Below are 15,775 nucleotides of genomic sequence, written 5' to 3' on the forward strand. Positions count from 1 at the left end.
TCAAAGTGCAGTTTGAGAAACATGAAGTGGCCAGAAAGAAAATTTTTCAAGTAGCAGCCTGGATGCAGAGAAACAATACCATTTCTTTGTGTCCTTTGCAAGCCTGAGGCCTGCGTGTCCAAGAATCAGATGGTGGGAATTTAGCAAAATCACAGTAAGTCTCTTTCCGCTATCCCAATTCTATTTTTAAAAAAGAAGTACATAGAGTATTCAGGTGTTAAGAAATATGTCTAAAGTGCGGACTTTAATTGAAAAGGTTAAATGTTCACATCAGAGCCACTGACAGAGTCAGATTGTTAAATAAGGTGAAATACTAATGATGGGGAAAAAAAAATACAGAAGAATGGGCTGCTAATGCCTCGGGGCACTTCTCCTGTGCTTGTAACATTCTGTGTGTACAGTGAAGCAGCTTATGGTTCCCCTTCCCAGCAGAAAATTAAGACACATGACAGGCGCTGTTTCAATGTTTCTATGGAGACATCTGTGATGCCATAGACTGCTCCCAGGACCCCTTAGGATGTGGAGCTTGGGGAGCTGGTCTTCTCCCGGCCTGTGCTTGGACCTGCACATCCGTGACGGGCTGTGTTCCCCTCGACACCCTGCTCCAGACCCGGAGGACAGGTCCAGGTCATCATTCAGGTAGCCCACCTTGGCCCTCTGCTCCATGTTCCCGATGTTACCGATCAGAGCCGGCACGCCCAGGAAGAAAAGTCTGGTGCCCAACTGGCTAGAGAAGGGCCTGATCGCCCTACGGCAAGTGGCCAGCCGGAACGAACAGACCCCAGAATGGAAACTTCGCCAAAAAGAGCACTCCCTCAGCAAGTCAGCTCAGGCCATCAACCACTACGACAGGAAGATGGTGCGGAGCCTCGGGAGAAGGGGTGGCCCGGCCACACGCAGGTCATCAGGAGATGACCTGCTTCTCCCACTGGATGAAAGGCCTTGAGGGTGGTGGGCTAATAAGAGCATCCCAAATCAGCTTGGCTGATGGATTACAAAGGGTGGATTCTGGGAGTGGATGGAGACTGGGAGAGAAGATGCAGTGTCTGCTCTGAGCCTTCCTTAGGGGAGTCTTGAGAAGGAGGGAATGGGGAGCAGAGAGAATAAGGAAGAGCAAGCGCGGGCGGGAAGGTTCAGGCAGGTACCACGCGCTGGCAGAGACTGGAGAGCCACCGCAGTCCCCAGGGGCCTCCTAAGTGGACTTGGCTCTGGGCTCAGCCGACTGCAACTTCTAAAGCAAGGTCCCCACGGCCCTCATCAAGCAGCCAGCTTTCTGGGAGGGCACAGCCCACTGTGGTCGGCACACACGGCCAGGCCCTGGCGCTCCGCCAGCAGATGGGAGAGGGGCTTCCCGGGTCCCTCTTCTCCTGCTGGTCTCATTTTCCTGCTCCTCAGAGAGATTTCAACAAGGACACCAGCCCCCAGGACAGCGGCTTCCTGTCTGAAATGGAGGCGCTTCGGAGCAAGTTTCTCACACGTCCGGGCTGTCCCCAGTTCAGCACCAGGTCCACGTCCATGACCCACTTCGGTGAGCGTGCCCAGCAGGGCCCCACGTGGGCACCCCCCCCAACCACCCAACCCACCCATCGGAGTCCGGGACTCGCACGGGGTCCTGGCACACAGCAGCCTGCGGGGGTGGCCAGAGGGGATGTGTGCAGTGGCCACAGCTGCTGCTTCTGAAATTGGCTCTCAGCTGAGGCCAGAGTGGGAGGGGGGAGGGAGGGAAGGAAAGGCCTGTATTTCTGGTCTCCCAGCCCTCTTGCTTTTTCTATTGTCTCACTCACCAAGATTCAATAGAGTTGGGACAGGGGAGGAGAAGTTTGAAGATTCTGGAAGCTTCAGGAAAGAGGTCCATAGGGCCAAAGGCAGCTCATTAGGGACCAAGCCCTGAAAGGAGCCTCAGCGAGCCTCTCGTCTAAGCCTACGTTGCTCTGATATGGATAAGAGGCTCCGAGAGGGCAGCTAAGGCGCCCAGCTGTCACCGAGAGGCGTTGGTCAGGCCAGGTGTCGTCCCAGACCTCCCGCTCCAGGACCTAGGCTACTCCCATTTCCCCACACAGGGCATTTTCCTTAATGGTGTTGACATTGAGGCCAAGTGCCTGCAGCCAGCAACTGGGGTCCTGTCCGTGGATCTCAGGCGGCAGTCAGGCAAAAGTAGGGCCCCGCCCACCCGTCCAGGCTCTCAGCTTCCCTTTCTCAGTGCCAGGGCCTCAGAGAGCAGCCAGCAGTCCAGGACTTAGAGGAGGAGCCGCTTTTGCAGGAGGGAACGGGGCTGCCCTCCAGGGAAGGGGATGCACCAAATTGCAGAGATTAAGTTGCACCTGGTCAGTTTCAGGTGGACACACCAGTGGTGGGTAGGGGAACAGAACTACGTTTCGATTCAGTCGCATAGTCCAATCCTATGCATCCTCTGAGAAAACCACCTTGAACCCTACCCAACATTTAAAAGGAAAAGAAATACTAGTCTCTGTCCTGGAGGCCTTGGGAAGACTCGGCCTTAGCCGTCATCTGTTGGCACGTTTACCATCCTGCAGGTTCAGCCGCGTCTCTCGCTCTCCCCGAGGACACGTGTGTCAGCTCTGAGACCTGGAAGGTGACTGAGGACCTGCTCTCTGGTCAGGAGGGCTTGGACATGAAGGTGGACGGTGAGGGCGGGCCTGCTGGGCATTGGGGCACGTGTGACCCATGGGGTTCTCTCCTCGGACCCCAGCCCTGAGGTCCTCTGCCTTCACCTGCAGGGACCCCTGCTCCCTGCAGAGCCACCCGATCGTGCCCCATGGAACTCCCTTCCTAGGACCGCCTGCCTGGCCCTGTGTACCTTACACAGGCTCCTGGGATGCAGCCTTCCTTGATTACAGGGACCCACATGTACTGCTCCTACAGACAAACACTTTTGTTCATCCAGCGGTGAAGTCCACCCCCAGACGTCTCCTTTGCCTGAATTCAAGGAAACACCTCAAAAGTGTCCCCTGTGCACAGGGCAGAGTCAGGATGTCCCCTCTTGTCCTGACCCCCAGGCTCTGGGAATCTTGAAGGGTGCTTTGATGCCTCTCATACACACTGGGCTGGGTGTAGGGGGTGGACGAGGATGTGGAGGAGCCCAGCTGTGCAGGGAAAGGTTTCAGGGGGAATCTTGAAAGGGGGATGTTACAGAAGATCCGGGGCAACTCAGCTCGGGGAGAGTCTGACCGACACCCACCCTCCCTGCCTCTTGACAGGCTGCCGGCTTCCCTTTAGTAAGAGTGCCTGCGAGTTCAATTACCTTTGGAAGACGAGTGAATCCCAGGTGTTGAGCCCGGCCCCCAGCAACCCGGTCCTAGGGCAGAGCTACCCAAGGAAGTGGGTACCTTGGTACATCTCTGTCATCTGCGAGAAGGTACGGCCGAGCGCGGAGCCCAGGCACGGATCCTGGTCCTGGCGCCCCGGCTCCACATCCTGCCCGAGAGGGTGGCCGACCCTGGGGGCTCTTGTTCTAGTATCTGGTTGGCTGTGTAAGCAGGTCCCAGACAATGGCCTGAACCGACATCCAGACCCCCTCCCATGGCTTCTACGAATCAGATGTTTTACAAGCCGAGGTCCTGCCGATCTTCATCCCTGTGGGGGGCAGTTTAGGATGGCCTGGACGTCACCCACTCTTACACAGTTCCCCCCATGAGTCAAGACCTTCAACATCCATATATTCTTTAAAATAGTAATAGTCAGCTTGATGGGCAAAGATCTACCTACGGGTTGATTCATCGTGGTATCATTTTTTCATCCACGTTTATGAGAGGGACTGGCCCATAATTTACCCACCTTGTCATTCCCTGTTTGCTTTTGGTATCAGAGTTTTCTGGCCTCATAACAACAACAACAAAAGCTGGACAGTTTTCCCTCTTTTTCTATTTTCTGGAAGAGTTTGCATAAGGTTGGTGTTATTGCTTTGTTAAATTCTGAAGAATTCATCATTGAAGCCATCTGTACTTGGCAATTTCTTACAGGGTTGGTTTTTAAAATAACAAATTCAATTCCTTTTAAGATATTCTGACTTCCTTTTCTCCCGCTTCAGTTTTGGTAAGCTATGTTTTTCTAGGAATGTGCCCATTTCATGTAAATTTTCAAATCTGTGAGCCTAACTCTGTGCACAGGAGTCTCTCAGCACTATTCTTCCAAAGTCTGGAGAAGATTCTGCAGAAGATTGCCTGTTATTTTTGTTCCTGTCATCATTAACTTGTGCCTTCTCTCTTTTTCTCTCCACCAGTCTTATCAATGTTAAAAGTCTTCTCTTAGGGGCTTCCCTGGTGGCGCAGTGGTTGAGAGTCCGCCTGCTGATGCAGGGGACGTGGGTTCGTGCCCCAGTCTGGGAAGATCCCACGTGCCGCGGAGCGGCTGGGCCCGTGAGCCATGGCCGCTGAGCCTGCGCGTCCGGAGCCTGTGCTCCGCAACGGGAGAGGCCACAACAGTGAGAGGCCCGCGTACCACAAAAAAAAAAAAAAAAAAAAGTCTTCTCTTAGAATCAGCTTCATGGTTTTGTTTTTTAACATTTTTGTTTTAAGCTTGTGAAGCTCTAGTGACAATTATGGAAATGTCACACAAAATGCTGGGTAGTTGGTGGGCACACAATGGGGACTCACGAGCCCTGATAGTGTGGGTCCATGAGTATTCATTTTATCTTTATTCCCGAAACTGTACCTCTAATTTTATGATAGATTTCATAGCTTGTTTTCTTTAGAATTCACAATTTAAAAAGCATCGATACCATTGGAACAAGCAATTCCACTTTTGGAAAATAGCCTGGGGATATAATTAGATAGAGTCTCACAGGTATACGTCAAAGGAGGCTCTGTGCAGTGCTGCTAGGAAAGGGAATTCCAGGGGAAGGGCTGCAGGCTGGGCTGCCACCAGGGGCTCACAGCATGTCCTCAGGGTCCTCGTTCCCTCACCTCTGTGTTCGTCTGCCCTGTGGTAGGTAGCACCCCCAGAGGAAAGGAGCATCCCCTTCCCGGGAACCACATCTGGTTTGGACACATGGTGTTTAAATCACCATGGCCTGGGTGAAGAAATGGGATTTCTCCATGACTATTTTAACATAATACTATAACTAATTCCCGTATACCCTCCAGATTCCCTGAATGTTAAAATGTTGCCGATTTGCCCTGTCCTCCTCTCCCCACCACCTCATCTCCCTATATCATCCATTCTTGCCCTGATTTTTAAAGATTCTCTTTGTGCTATGTTCTTTAGGTTAAATTTCCAGTTCTTTTTCTGAATTCTTGAGATGGATCATTGATTTTCCATTGTTTCCCCTAATCCATGCATTCGAAGGCTATAAATCTGTCCTTAATCACAGCTTTTTATTCGCCCGTCTTGACGTGTCCAAATGTTTATTATCATTCAGTTTAGAATATTTTCTAACTCCCTTTGTGACTCTTCTTCTTGGACTCGTGGGCTCCGTGGAAGCCTATCACTTAACTCCTAGACATTTGGACGACCCCTAGTTATCTTTTCCTTCCAGAATTCTGTCTCTGACCCCCTCCCTCTTGCCTGGAGAATCCCCTTTAGTATTTCTCTCAGTTGTCCAGCTCTGCTGGCGACGAATTCTTCCAGTTACTGTTTGTCCAAAAACACCTTTATTTTATCTTCAGTTTTGAATAATTGAAGGCATGGAGATTTTGAGAGTGGATGGTTGACGGGCAGTGGGCCCAGCCCTGACAAGCCCCTTGGAGGTGGCCCTCGGAGGGGGTGCTGGGTAGGTGTCCTCGGTCACACCTGGGGGCTGACTGGGAGTCAGGCCTGGAGGGGAGGCTGCCAGGAGATCCCCGGGCAAGGGTGGCCCTTAAGCAGGAGGTGGCTGGGGATGGGGGATGGGGTGTCCAGGGCAGCAGGCTTGCTCTTCCTGGGCCCGGAGCTGCTGCTCTGCTGGCGGCCGGCGGTGCTGGAGGCGCGTCTGAGTGGCCTGACCGCGCCCGGCGCTGCCCTGTTTGTGCCCAGGACCGGTGCCTGTTTGCACTGGGGAAGGAAGTCCAGCGCCTCTCCGAGCTGGAGGTGCAGGTTCAGAAGAAAGACGAGGAGATCCTGGCTCTCCAGGAGGAGAGGGAGGCCTTGAGAAAGCAGCTGAAATGCCTCCTGGAGAGCAACAGCCAGGAGGCCTTGCTGAGCGAGGTCAGGAGGGTGAGCAGAGGCAGGCGCTCCGCGGGCAGCGGTGGCTTGGATTAGCCTGAACTGTGCTAGCTGTGGGGGTTTCGTGTCCTTGCCTGTATCGTCAGGGTGGGCCCCTCCCCCAGGTCTAGGGGGCGCCCTGGAGGAGGCAGGTCGGGGTAGGGCTCTGCGTGGCCCAGGGGAGCAGTTGCCAGAGTCTGAGATCTGACTTCCTTCACGTCTGGGGATACAGCCAGTGTTTATGCTGGTTCCTCGCGTGAAGTGGGGGCTGGAGGCTTCCGACCATCACCGGACCCTCTGGCCGCCGCCAGGAAAAGCTACCCAGGCACCGATGGTGGGGGACTGGTGGGCGGGGGCAGCAGGAGTCTGGAGAGGCCTGGAAGCCTCGTCCTGTGACCCTCGTTCCCCGACCTCCTGGGGGCTGTCGGACAGGCATGAGTGGGCAGTGCAGGGCAGTGACCGGTGGGCACGTCTGAGGTCGGCCGCCCGCCAAACTCCTCCAGACAAGCGGGTTCATTACTGCCAGGCCACTCGCCAGGGCTGCTCCCGGTGGGGGGGGGGGGGGCGGAGCCAGAAACCATACGGCCCCCCAGGGCTGCCATCTGCACACTATGGCCCCCTGCCCACCGACAGGGCACCCTTGGCAGGAGGACGGTGTGTCCCTCTTCCAGGAAGACAGGTCTCGGTGGCGCGGCCCTGGGGGTGCTGAAGGTGCAGGTTGAAACCCCGAGGCTCCCATGGGCCTCTTGCAGGAGCGGCCGTCGGAGTCCGCGCCGAAGCTGCAGGGGAGACTGAGCACCCTTAGGACCTTCTCCGGAGGCGAGGAGGAGCCGGAGCACAGGCAGCAGGTGCGGGCGGGCCGGGGCCTCCTCTCCCAGGCTGCCCATGCGATGCCCAGGCCACAGGCTCCCACCTGCCGTCCTCACCCGGGGGTCCTCGCCCAGGCGACACCCTTGGCCGCACTGGAGGGGAGCAGGGGAGGGGTGATGGGGCAGCTCCTGGAGGTGTAACCCCGGCCCCTCCCCCTGAGGGGCCCCCTTCGCAGTGCACCCTCCGCCCCCGTGAATGGCCGAGCCCCTTTCCACAGGGGTGCCCACAGTCCTGCCCAGCATGCCCGTCCCTCCCCCAGATGCAGGGAGAGCACGCCGTGACCGACAGAGGCAAGGACCTGGAAGGAGGCAGCTACGAGGAGGAAGAAGGCCTGGAATGGGAGGCCGAGCAGGCGGCGGACGAGGGGGCGAGGGCCAGTGCCAGCAGGAAGGAGATTCTGCAGCAGAAGCCAGGCGAGGAGGAGGAGACGGCGGCGATGGTGGTGGCCACGGAGGGCGCCGCGGAGGGGGAGGCCGCGGGCGGGAAGAGGGCTGCCTCCGTGGCCCACACCTTCGAGGGGGAGCTGACAGCCCAGCTGGAGGGGTACGAGCAGCTGGTCCAGGAGCTCCAGTTCCAGCTCGAGATCACGAGGACCAGACACTCCCTGGCAACAGGTGGGAAGTTGGAGGATGATGAGGCGGGGCCAGCAGCGGGCATGCCCGGCTCTGCCGGCTTTGCCCCACGTCCCTCTCAGCCGGGACCATGTGGTGGCAGCGCTGGAGCCCCGGGGTGGGAGCCAGTAGCCCTCAGCCTGCAGTCTCAGCCTGGAGCCCTCGGGATGACGCGGTGACCAGCGCCCTCTCCTCCCCTCTTGCTCTCGCCTCACCCAGGAGCCATCGTGTCTTTACAACGACAAGTGGAAATCCAAGAGTCCCAACTGCAGAGCTTCAACACGGAGAACGAGGCGCTGCAGAAGGAGCTGCGAGAACGGAAGCAGCAGCTGCGAGCCATGTCCAACAAGGTGGCCGTGTCCTCCGGCACGTCACAGGCGTCCTCCCTCTACGGCTCTGTGACCGGTGCCATCCGTCCCATCCCCCTGATGGAGGCGCTTGACTAGGGAGCCCATAGTGGCGGAGCTGGGGTTCACACCCTGCCCCGCCGTGCTCTGCGCTGCCCTCTGTCCCCAGCAGTCATCTCTGTGTCCTGGGCCACTGGGCTCCTGGCCATTTCTCAAGCATCTCCTGGCCCCTGGGTCCCAGGGCTGAGACCCCCACGGACCTTAGGGAAATCGCCAATGCACTGAAGCATTTGTATTTGTATTTTTTAATTTGATTTTATTTTTTGGCCACGCTGAATGGCTCACAGGATCTTAGCTCCCTGACAGGGATGGAACCTGGGCCCTCGGCAACGAAAGCATGCGTGGAGTCCTAGCCACTGGACCGCCAGGGAATCCCCTGAAGCATTTTTAGCTTTTATTTTTATCCAAGTTTTTCGTGCACAAAGCTACACAGCTTAAGGAACCAAACAGTTCCACAGGCTTATTATGCGAAACAGGAGTCTGACCCTTCTCTTTCTCATTTGCCCATCCCCCAAGACAACTGCTTTCAACTCTTCTAGCTGATTCCTGAAGGCTGGCTCTTCGTATCGGGATTGCATGCTTACAATGCCCATTCTAGACGTTTCTCCATCTTGGCATCATCTAACGCTTCCCTCTTTCCTCGCTTGCCTCCCCAGCCCGGGAACTCCTCCCCCTCCCCATACTATTCCATTACAGCGTCAGTGAGTGGACATTGCATTTACACCATTGAGACGGTTATCAGGTGCACACGCACGTGACTGAAACACACGTTTTGTGAAAGAGTATCAAGATCCATAAACCACATTTTAAAGCCGCTGCCATACACATCTTTTCTCTTTCTTGACCTACTCCCATATTTTTACTGGAGCACATCCTTCAGTAGTTTTTTGAGAAAGATGAGTGAAGGTAAAATTTGGGGGACATCATAAGGACACTCTGCAAATGTCCTTCTTCTACACATTAATAGAATTTGGTTGGAATAGAATTCCGGTATGGCAAGCACTTTCCCTCAGCAGTGTGAAGGCATTGCTCCACGTGTCCAAGCTTCTAGGGTTCTTGGTGGGAAGCCCAAACTCATCCTGACTCTTGTGCTTTCTTACAACATAGTTTTTGGTGGTGCTTGGTTTCTCTCTGGAAGGTTGCAAGATGCTGCCTTTGTCCCTTGTGTGCAGAAGCTTCCATAGTTGGCTCTTATTAAGGGTCTGTTTTCATTTGTCCTGGGCGCTCAATGGGCAACTGGAAACATGTGTCCTTCAGTTCTAGAATTTTTCTTTGTTTATATAGTTTTTATTTCGTTCTCTCTGTTTCCTCTGAATCCTCCTTCTGGCATCCCCATCAATCGGCCAGTGGACCTCCCCTTCTGGTCTCTTTTTTCCTTCCTGTCTGTTCCCTCCTACCTTTCATCACTTTGTCTTTCTGTTCCACTTTTAAGAGATTTCCTTAACTTTGGCAACAGCCCTCCTCCGGAGCTTTAATTTTGCTCATTTACAGTTCCCAAGATCTTGCTTTCGTTCTCTGAATGTTCCTCCCCGGCTTTTTTGGAAGCATACTCTCCTTTTGTTTCTCAATTGCAGTATGTCTCTGACCTGGCTGAGAGTGTAAGTAAGTGATAATTATGGGTTTTGGCTTCTTGTGCCATTTCTATCTCCTATAAGCTCCTTTTGTAAGTCTGTTTTTGGTTTCTGTTATTCCTGCAAGAATCTTGCTCCAAGGTCAGAGCTGCCTGGAATCTCTGAGCCCTTGAGTGATAATTTTGTGCTTCACGGCAGAGAGCTGGTCTTGGGCGTTTCAGCGGAGAGTTAGTTCAGTGGTCATGTTGTTGGGTCTCTCCTCTTGGTTTGCCCAGATTCTCCTGGAATCTGGGAAACGGAAAATTCCTTTCTCGGAAAGTAAGTCCCAGCTGCCGGTGTTTCAGGACCAAGTCGGGCAGAGGCTGCAGTCTCCACATTCAGCCCCCACAACCTGCACCTGGAGCTGGGGGGCTCCACCAAGTGAGCCTGGCATCTCCCAGGCCAGAGACTCCCTGCGCCTCCCCCCCCCCCCCCCCCCCCCCCCCCCCCCCCCCCCGGCATCAAGTCTCCTGTCAGGTGGAAAAGGGGCGGGCGCACAGCAGCTCCCGGTCAGGGACGAGTCTGCGGCTCCTGGTTTCTGAAACGATGTTCTTCGTCGTGTTGGTCTCCGCATCCAGAACAGCTCAGCACCACCAATTTCTGAGATTCCCAGGGACTCTGACAGCTGGCTCTGGAGCCAGCTTCCCAAGTGTGTTCGGTGCCGCCCCCCCCCCAAGTCCAGAAGAAACCAACTGCGGAGCTTTCGTCTTCCTGAGGTTCAGGGAGGGGGCTGTCTGGTGTCTCGCCCCCCAGCCCCTGAGCGAAGCGCCCTCTGCCTTGCAGTTCTCCAACCTCCGGGAAGACAAGAAACACGAGGAGATGATGGGACTGATCGAGAAAGACAACCTCCTCCTCCGACAGGTGCCCGCGGGGTGGCCAGGGGGCGGCTGCAGGCCCGGAGGGTGATGGTGGGGGCAGAGGAAGCTGGCAGATCCCTCACCGCTGGGCAGCACCCCATTCAGCAAAGCCAGAAGCACAAACACCCACAGGGGTCCCTGCCACGGCCGGGGTCGGGCTGACTTGAGGAGCTCAGGGAGAGGTGGCCGTCTTCAGGGGAAGGAGGTGGGGGCAGGTGGGCCTACTGCTCCGTCTCTCCGCCCCCCAGCGAGTGTCAGAGCTGGAGAAAGAACTGGTCAAGCGGGAACGGACCATCTCGGAGTTGGAGGCCGAGGTCAGCCACCTGCAGGCCCAGGTGAACCAGAGCCAGGACCATCTGCAGAGGCGGAAGCAGCTGCAGGAGGAGATGCAGAGCAAGAACGAGATGATCCAGCAGGAGAAACAGCAGGCCCGCGTGGCCCTGGAGAGCGCCCAGTCCAGGGTACGTACGCCCGGCTCCCCGCTCCTGAGGCCCTGCTCCGGGGCCCTCGCCCAGCGCCGCCCACCGCCCACCCCGGGGACTGTGCATGGGTGCTCTGGCTCACCCCCCCACCCCTTGTGTCCAGGAATGCTGGTGGAGGTGGGGGCAAGGCTGCAGTGGGCGTGGCAGCCTTAGACGTAGGAGCCGGGGGGCGCTGGGTGTCGGGGCTTTGTCTATGGAGGAGCCCCTTGGGTTGTGCTGTGAAAGGGACCCAGGGGTGAGGGTGGCCAGCCAGGAAGGAGAGAAGCAGTAATAATGCCATCCACGTATAACTTAGAGAGCACTTGCTGTGGGTCAGGTGCTGTTCTGAGCATTTATTAAGGCATTCAACCCTGTTAACAAAGCTGGGCTGTGGCTTTCATGAGTGTCCTCACCTGAGAGATAGGAACCCGCAGCAGAGAGGGTAAATGGTCCATCTGAGGTCCTAGAGCTGCGTGGACGTGGTGCTAGGGTGTGAAGTGCAGGGTCCGCATTCTGAGCCCCCCATCAGATGTGAGCAAAGGCATGGCGGGGGATTTAGGAGGGACCCGTCAGAGAAGATCTGACTTGATTTAGATCCAAAACCAGCAAAGGTAAAGGCCCCCAGCGTGCAGGCTTTTGAAATAACATTTTCCGCACTCACCCACCAGGAGTGCCACCTGTAACCAGCCGTGTTCTCCGTCCTGTTGGGGCCGGCCTCCTGCTGGCCAGCTGACAGCAACACTGAGCCCCTCCCCCTTGCCTGTTATCTTTTATAAAACTGTGTTTCCATCCAGCAGCATTCCCAGCTACATCGCTAGATGGGTGACGGTGTATAGATGGTTCCATTTCTAGTGGGTTTGGTAGAGCCCAGAATGCTGTGCTGAGGAAGATTCTGAGGCTCAGTCTGGGGTTGGCAGGAAGTAGTGCCATGACCGGTGAGTGATGCCTGAGACAGGCCCGGGTGTGGGCCACTGTGGATGGCTGCCCCAGGTGACTACCACCCCTTACCCAGCAGGAGCCACCTCTGGTACAGAGGGCAAGCCCCCGTTTCCCTCATGACCCCTGTACCTAGCGTGGTGCCTGGCACAGAGCTGGCATTAATCCATGTTGGAAAGAAGGAAAGGAAGCCCCCTGCCCCCTCAAGGTCCAGGGGCTTGTGGCATCCCTGTCCCAGAGGCAAAGTGGACTGACTTGCATGGTGTTAGGCAATGCCACATCTCTCCAGTGTGGCTCTCCCTCAGCATTTCTACATCGGCAGGGCTCCCGGACACTGAGGGTGAGAAGCTGGAGCTGAGCTTGTCACTGTGACTTGGGGGACACTGTGTGAGGGCTTCTGGGGTGCATATCGGAGGAGTTTATTCTGAAATTACTGGGAGGCATGATTCGCTCACCTCTGGGGAGGTGGGCTAGGGCCCTGAGCAACCACAAGGATGCTGATGGCAGAAAAAGACTAGACAGCCTCAGTGGTCCATTCTGCTTAACTGCTGGTTAACGCCTGGTTAATGCCTGGTTAACGCCTGGTTAACGCATGGTTAACGCCTGGTTAACGCCTGGTTAATACAGATGCCCACAGCATGGAGGAAGGGAGGGAGTACAATGACCAAAGGGGGGCTAACGGAGTCTGCAGGACGTTTTCTGCGCCACTGACAGTCTCCTGGGGGTCAGCAGGAGACTGTGGCTGAAGCTCCTTCAGGGAAGGGGGGAAGGTCTGGGGGTCATTTGGAGCTTTTGTTTTGTTTTGTTTCGACCACATGCAGGTTTTGCTTTTTCAATTAAAAACAAACAAACAAACAAAACTTGGTGTGGTAGAAAGTCTTTGCACTTCGGTGTTAAGCTTCCTGGGTCCAGGTTGTGATCTGGCACCTTCTAGCTCTAAGGCGACCACGCTGACCTCTCCCATCCTGATTCCAATTCCTAAAGCCAGGAAAAATGAGGCCAGGTCTACCTTCCCTAGAACCTCAGTAAGGTGGCAGGTGTGGAGGATGCTGCCTTCCTCCGTTAAAGGCGAGCTTGGTTATTTTCCCTTTGCTCACAGCTCGAAAGACTAAGGAACAAGATCATCCAGGCCACCTTCAACACCATAGGATTCAAGTCCTTGGCCACCGAGATCTCTGACAATGACATCCTGGAGGCCTTGCAGGTATATCCAGCCTCCTTGTCCCCGGGGCCACGTCTCCACGCCAGAGCTCCAGGGTCTGCAGCTGGGGGCAGAGGGGAGAGGCCTGGATGGGAGGCTAGGGACCCCCATTCTTGTCCTGGTGGTGTCACCCTTTTACTGTGACCCCAGAACAGTCCTTTCTCTCTGCTTAGGCAGAGGGGACTAGGTCTTCCTAACGGGTGGCAATGTCCTCGAGCTGCTCTCAGCATTCAGCGCCCAGCAGCAGCTGCTGCAAACCCACCCAGTGCAGTAGCGAGGGGACCAAACTGCTGGGTCCTGGGCATGTTCCTGCAGCAGGAACCCATCCCCAGGCTCTGCCCAGCTCAGCCTCCTCCAAGGATGCTACTTTGCACCTCAGCCTGGCCTCCGCTGGAATCCCTGCGGAGCCAGGAGTCTGGCACGGACCCTCTCCCCGGCCTTAGTCCATGCCAGCTCCTCACTGACAGGCAGAGGCCTCAGAGGCGCAGGGCGGTGTAGGGGCAATAGTGCAGCTTTGGGGCGGCAATAGTGAGTCACCACCTCCTGGACCTTAGCTTCAAAGCTGCGAGCCGGTCACTTGACTTCGCTGAGCCGTAGAGCTTCCCTCTGTACCCGGGACAGCGTGCTTCCCTTCCAGGGGGCATCACGGGGCCCACAGCTCCGGGAGGAAAGCACCTGAAAGACAGGTGCTCCGTGCGGGGCCTCAAGCCTCCTTCGACAGTACAGCCTTAGACCCCAGCAGCTACCCATGACCTGCCACCGGCCCACATTTCCCTGGGGCTTGGTTCCTTCCCTCTGTGAGGTGGGGCGGGCCCCTAGTCAATGGTGCTCTTGTAGGGTGGCCACAGTCCTCAGGGCAGAGGGGACCTCCGCATGGGGACCTGAGGAGAGGTCTCTGTTGTTTGGGACCTGAGGCCTGGTTACTGTTATTTGTGGGAGGGGAAGAGGGAGGAAGGAGAGAGAAGGTGGGAAGGGGATAGGAGGAGTCATCACCATCACCAAGTAGCCAGGGAAAACCCCCTTCCTTTGCCAATGCCCTACACAAACCAGCAATGGGCCAGGGAGAAGGAGGCTGAGGAGGGGTGGGACAGCTTTCCCTGCGCCCAGGACAGAAGGGACTTGAGGTTAAGACTTGACGGCCTCTGAGGTCTCTGGGAGTCTGGGCTCCCAGCAATTCCCAGAGGACTAAGAAGTGCATTTGGGGCAGACCCCAGGGGTGAGCTGACCTGGAGCTGGTGGTGGGCATCTCTCCCCAGCTCCGAGTTCTGTGGTTCCACCCCTGTGCCTGGATCAGCCGTGGTGGGAGGGCTTTCAGAACAGAAATTGGCAAATGCTACAAACCAGAGCTTTTCATTTTCCCCTGGAGAACAGGTTGTACATATTCCCCAGCACAGCACTGAGGCAGCCTCTTCTGGGGGAGGGAAGGGCGGTGTCCCAGGAGCCTGCAAGGGCTGGGCTCATGCTGCTGCATGTCTTTTCTAGAGGATCATCTCAGAGAGAACTGACTACTACAACCAGTTGAAACAGAAGGGGGTCAAAGTGCCCCCCCCGCAGCAGTCGGAGATCTTATTCTCGCCCAGCAAGTCCAAGAAGATAACCTCCAAGTAGGCCCAACTAGGACCCCAGGCGCAGCCAGTCCAGCGGAGGCCAGGACCCAGCCTGGGTGTGCCCTGTGTGCCCCCCCTTCCCCTCCGTCAGCCCCCATGGCCTCACCCTTGCGCCCAGATTCAGAATTACACCTGCTGTTGGCCACCGTCTCACCTTCTCCTTCACTAGGACACACAGGGGAGCTTGGGCTACATGGACACCCCCATTCCAAAACTCACTCGTGGGGGGTCAGCACAGCAGTCTGCACCCCTGGCTCCTTCCTGGGAAGACCCCACGCTGAGCAGGGTGCCCTCTGGTGGTCCCAGGTGTAGGAGGCCTGAGACGGCTCCTGTCCACCGCATTCGGTTCAGACCCCACAGCGGTCCTTCTCTGCCGCACACACCTTTGGGGGTTCCCCTGTCAGGGGCTCCCCAGCTGGGGCACTGTTTTGCTGGTGCGACCCCGTGGAAGAAGATGGGTCGGGCTGTGGCACTTCTGTTCACATCCATCGCTCCTGAGATGAAAGATCTGCGAGGACAGGCACGCTTGTCAGTGTCGTTCACAGAGACCTGTGCCCGGCACACAAACACGTGGTGCACCTAGTCAGGCCTCGGCCTCTTCCCTTTGCTCTCCACCCTCACCTGTCCACGCATCCTTTCATCCTTTCCTTCGCGCAGCGCCCGCTCGCGCATGGCCGCCCCGGCCAGGCCTCTGGCCACTCAGAGCGAGAGGAAGGCCGGCTGGCGGCTGGGGAACCCGATGACTGGGCGCCCCCGAGAACAGTCCGGTGTCTCGGTTCTAACCAGGCGCTCTCGCCATCCCCCCTCCCCCCACTGAGCCCGCTTCTGCGCTCGAGCCCGGTTCCCGGCGGGGAAACTGCCACAGTTGGGAGGGGTCGAGGCCCTGGAGAGAGGCGCGCTCTGCGGCCCTTGCGGCTCCAGCGGCCCCGGCGGCCCCGGCGGCCCTTGCTGCCCCTCGCCCCTGCAGCACGCACCTCCTGGAAGGCGCGGGGACCTTCCTCTTGCTCCGCCCCTGCCACGCCCCCGGGAACGGCCCCGCCCCTCCACCAGGCCCCACCCCCGTTCCCGGAGTCCGGC

At 56.9% G+C, this 15,775-nt stretch overlaps 1 protein-coding gene across 1 annotated transcript; it reads left to right on the forward strand.

Annotated features, from left to right (window-relative positions):
- Positions 1–673: 673 nt before the first annotated feature.
- CCDC27 (coiled-coil domain containing 27) lies at positions 674–14,699 on the forward strand (the record flags this gene model as incomplete). Its single annotated transcript, XM_082612088.1, has 15 exons — positions 674–859; positions 1,396–1,528; positions 2,017–2,154; positions 2,535–2,645; positions 3,219–3,376; positions 5,971–6,150; positions 6,371–6,687; positions 6,786–6,849; positions 6,891–6,986; positions 7,226–7,622; positions 7,839–7,969; positions 10,420–10,497; positions 10,742–10,954; positions 12,990–13,094; positions 14,574–14,699. The coding sequence occupies 15 exons, from the start codon at positions 674–676 to the stop codon at positions 14,697–14,699; spliced, it is 2,433 nt and encodes an 810-aa protein (XP_082468214.1).
- Positions 14,700–15,775: the final 1,076 nt, after the last annotated feature.

Source organism: Mesoplodon mirus, assembly GCF_964341445.2.
Source record: "Mesoplodon mirus genome assembly, chromosome: 3".
Taxonomy (NCBI): Eukaryota; Metazoa; Chordata; class Mammalia; order Artiodactyla; family Ziphiidae; genus Mesoplodon; species Mesoplodon mirus.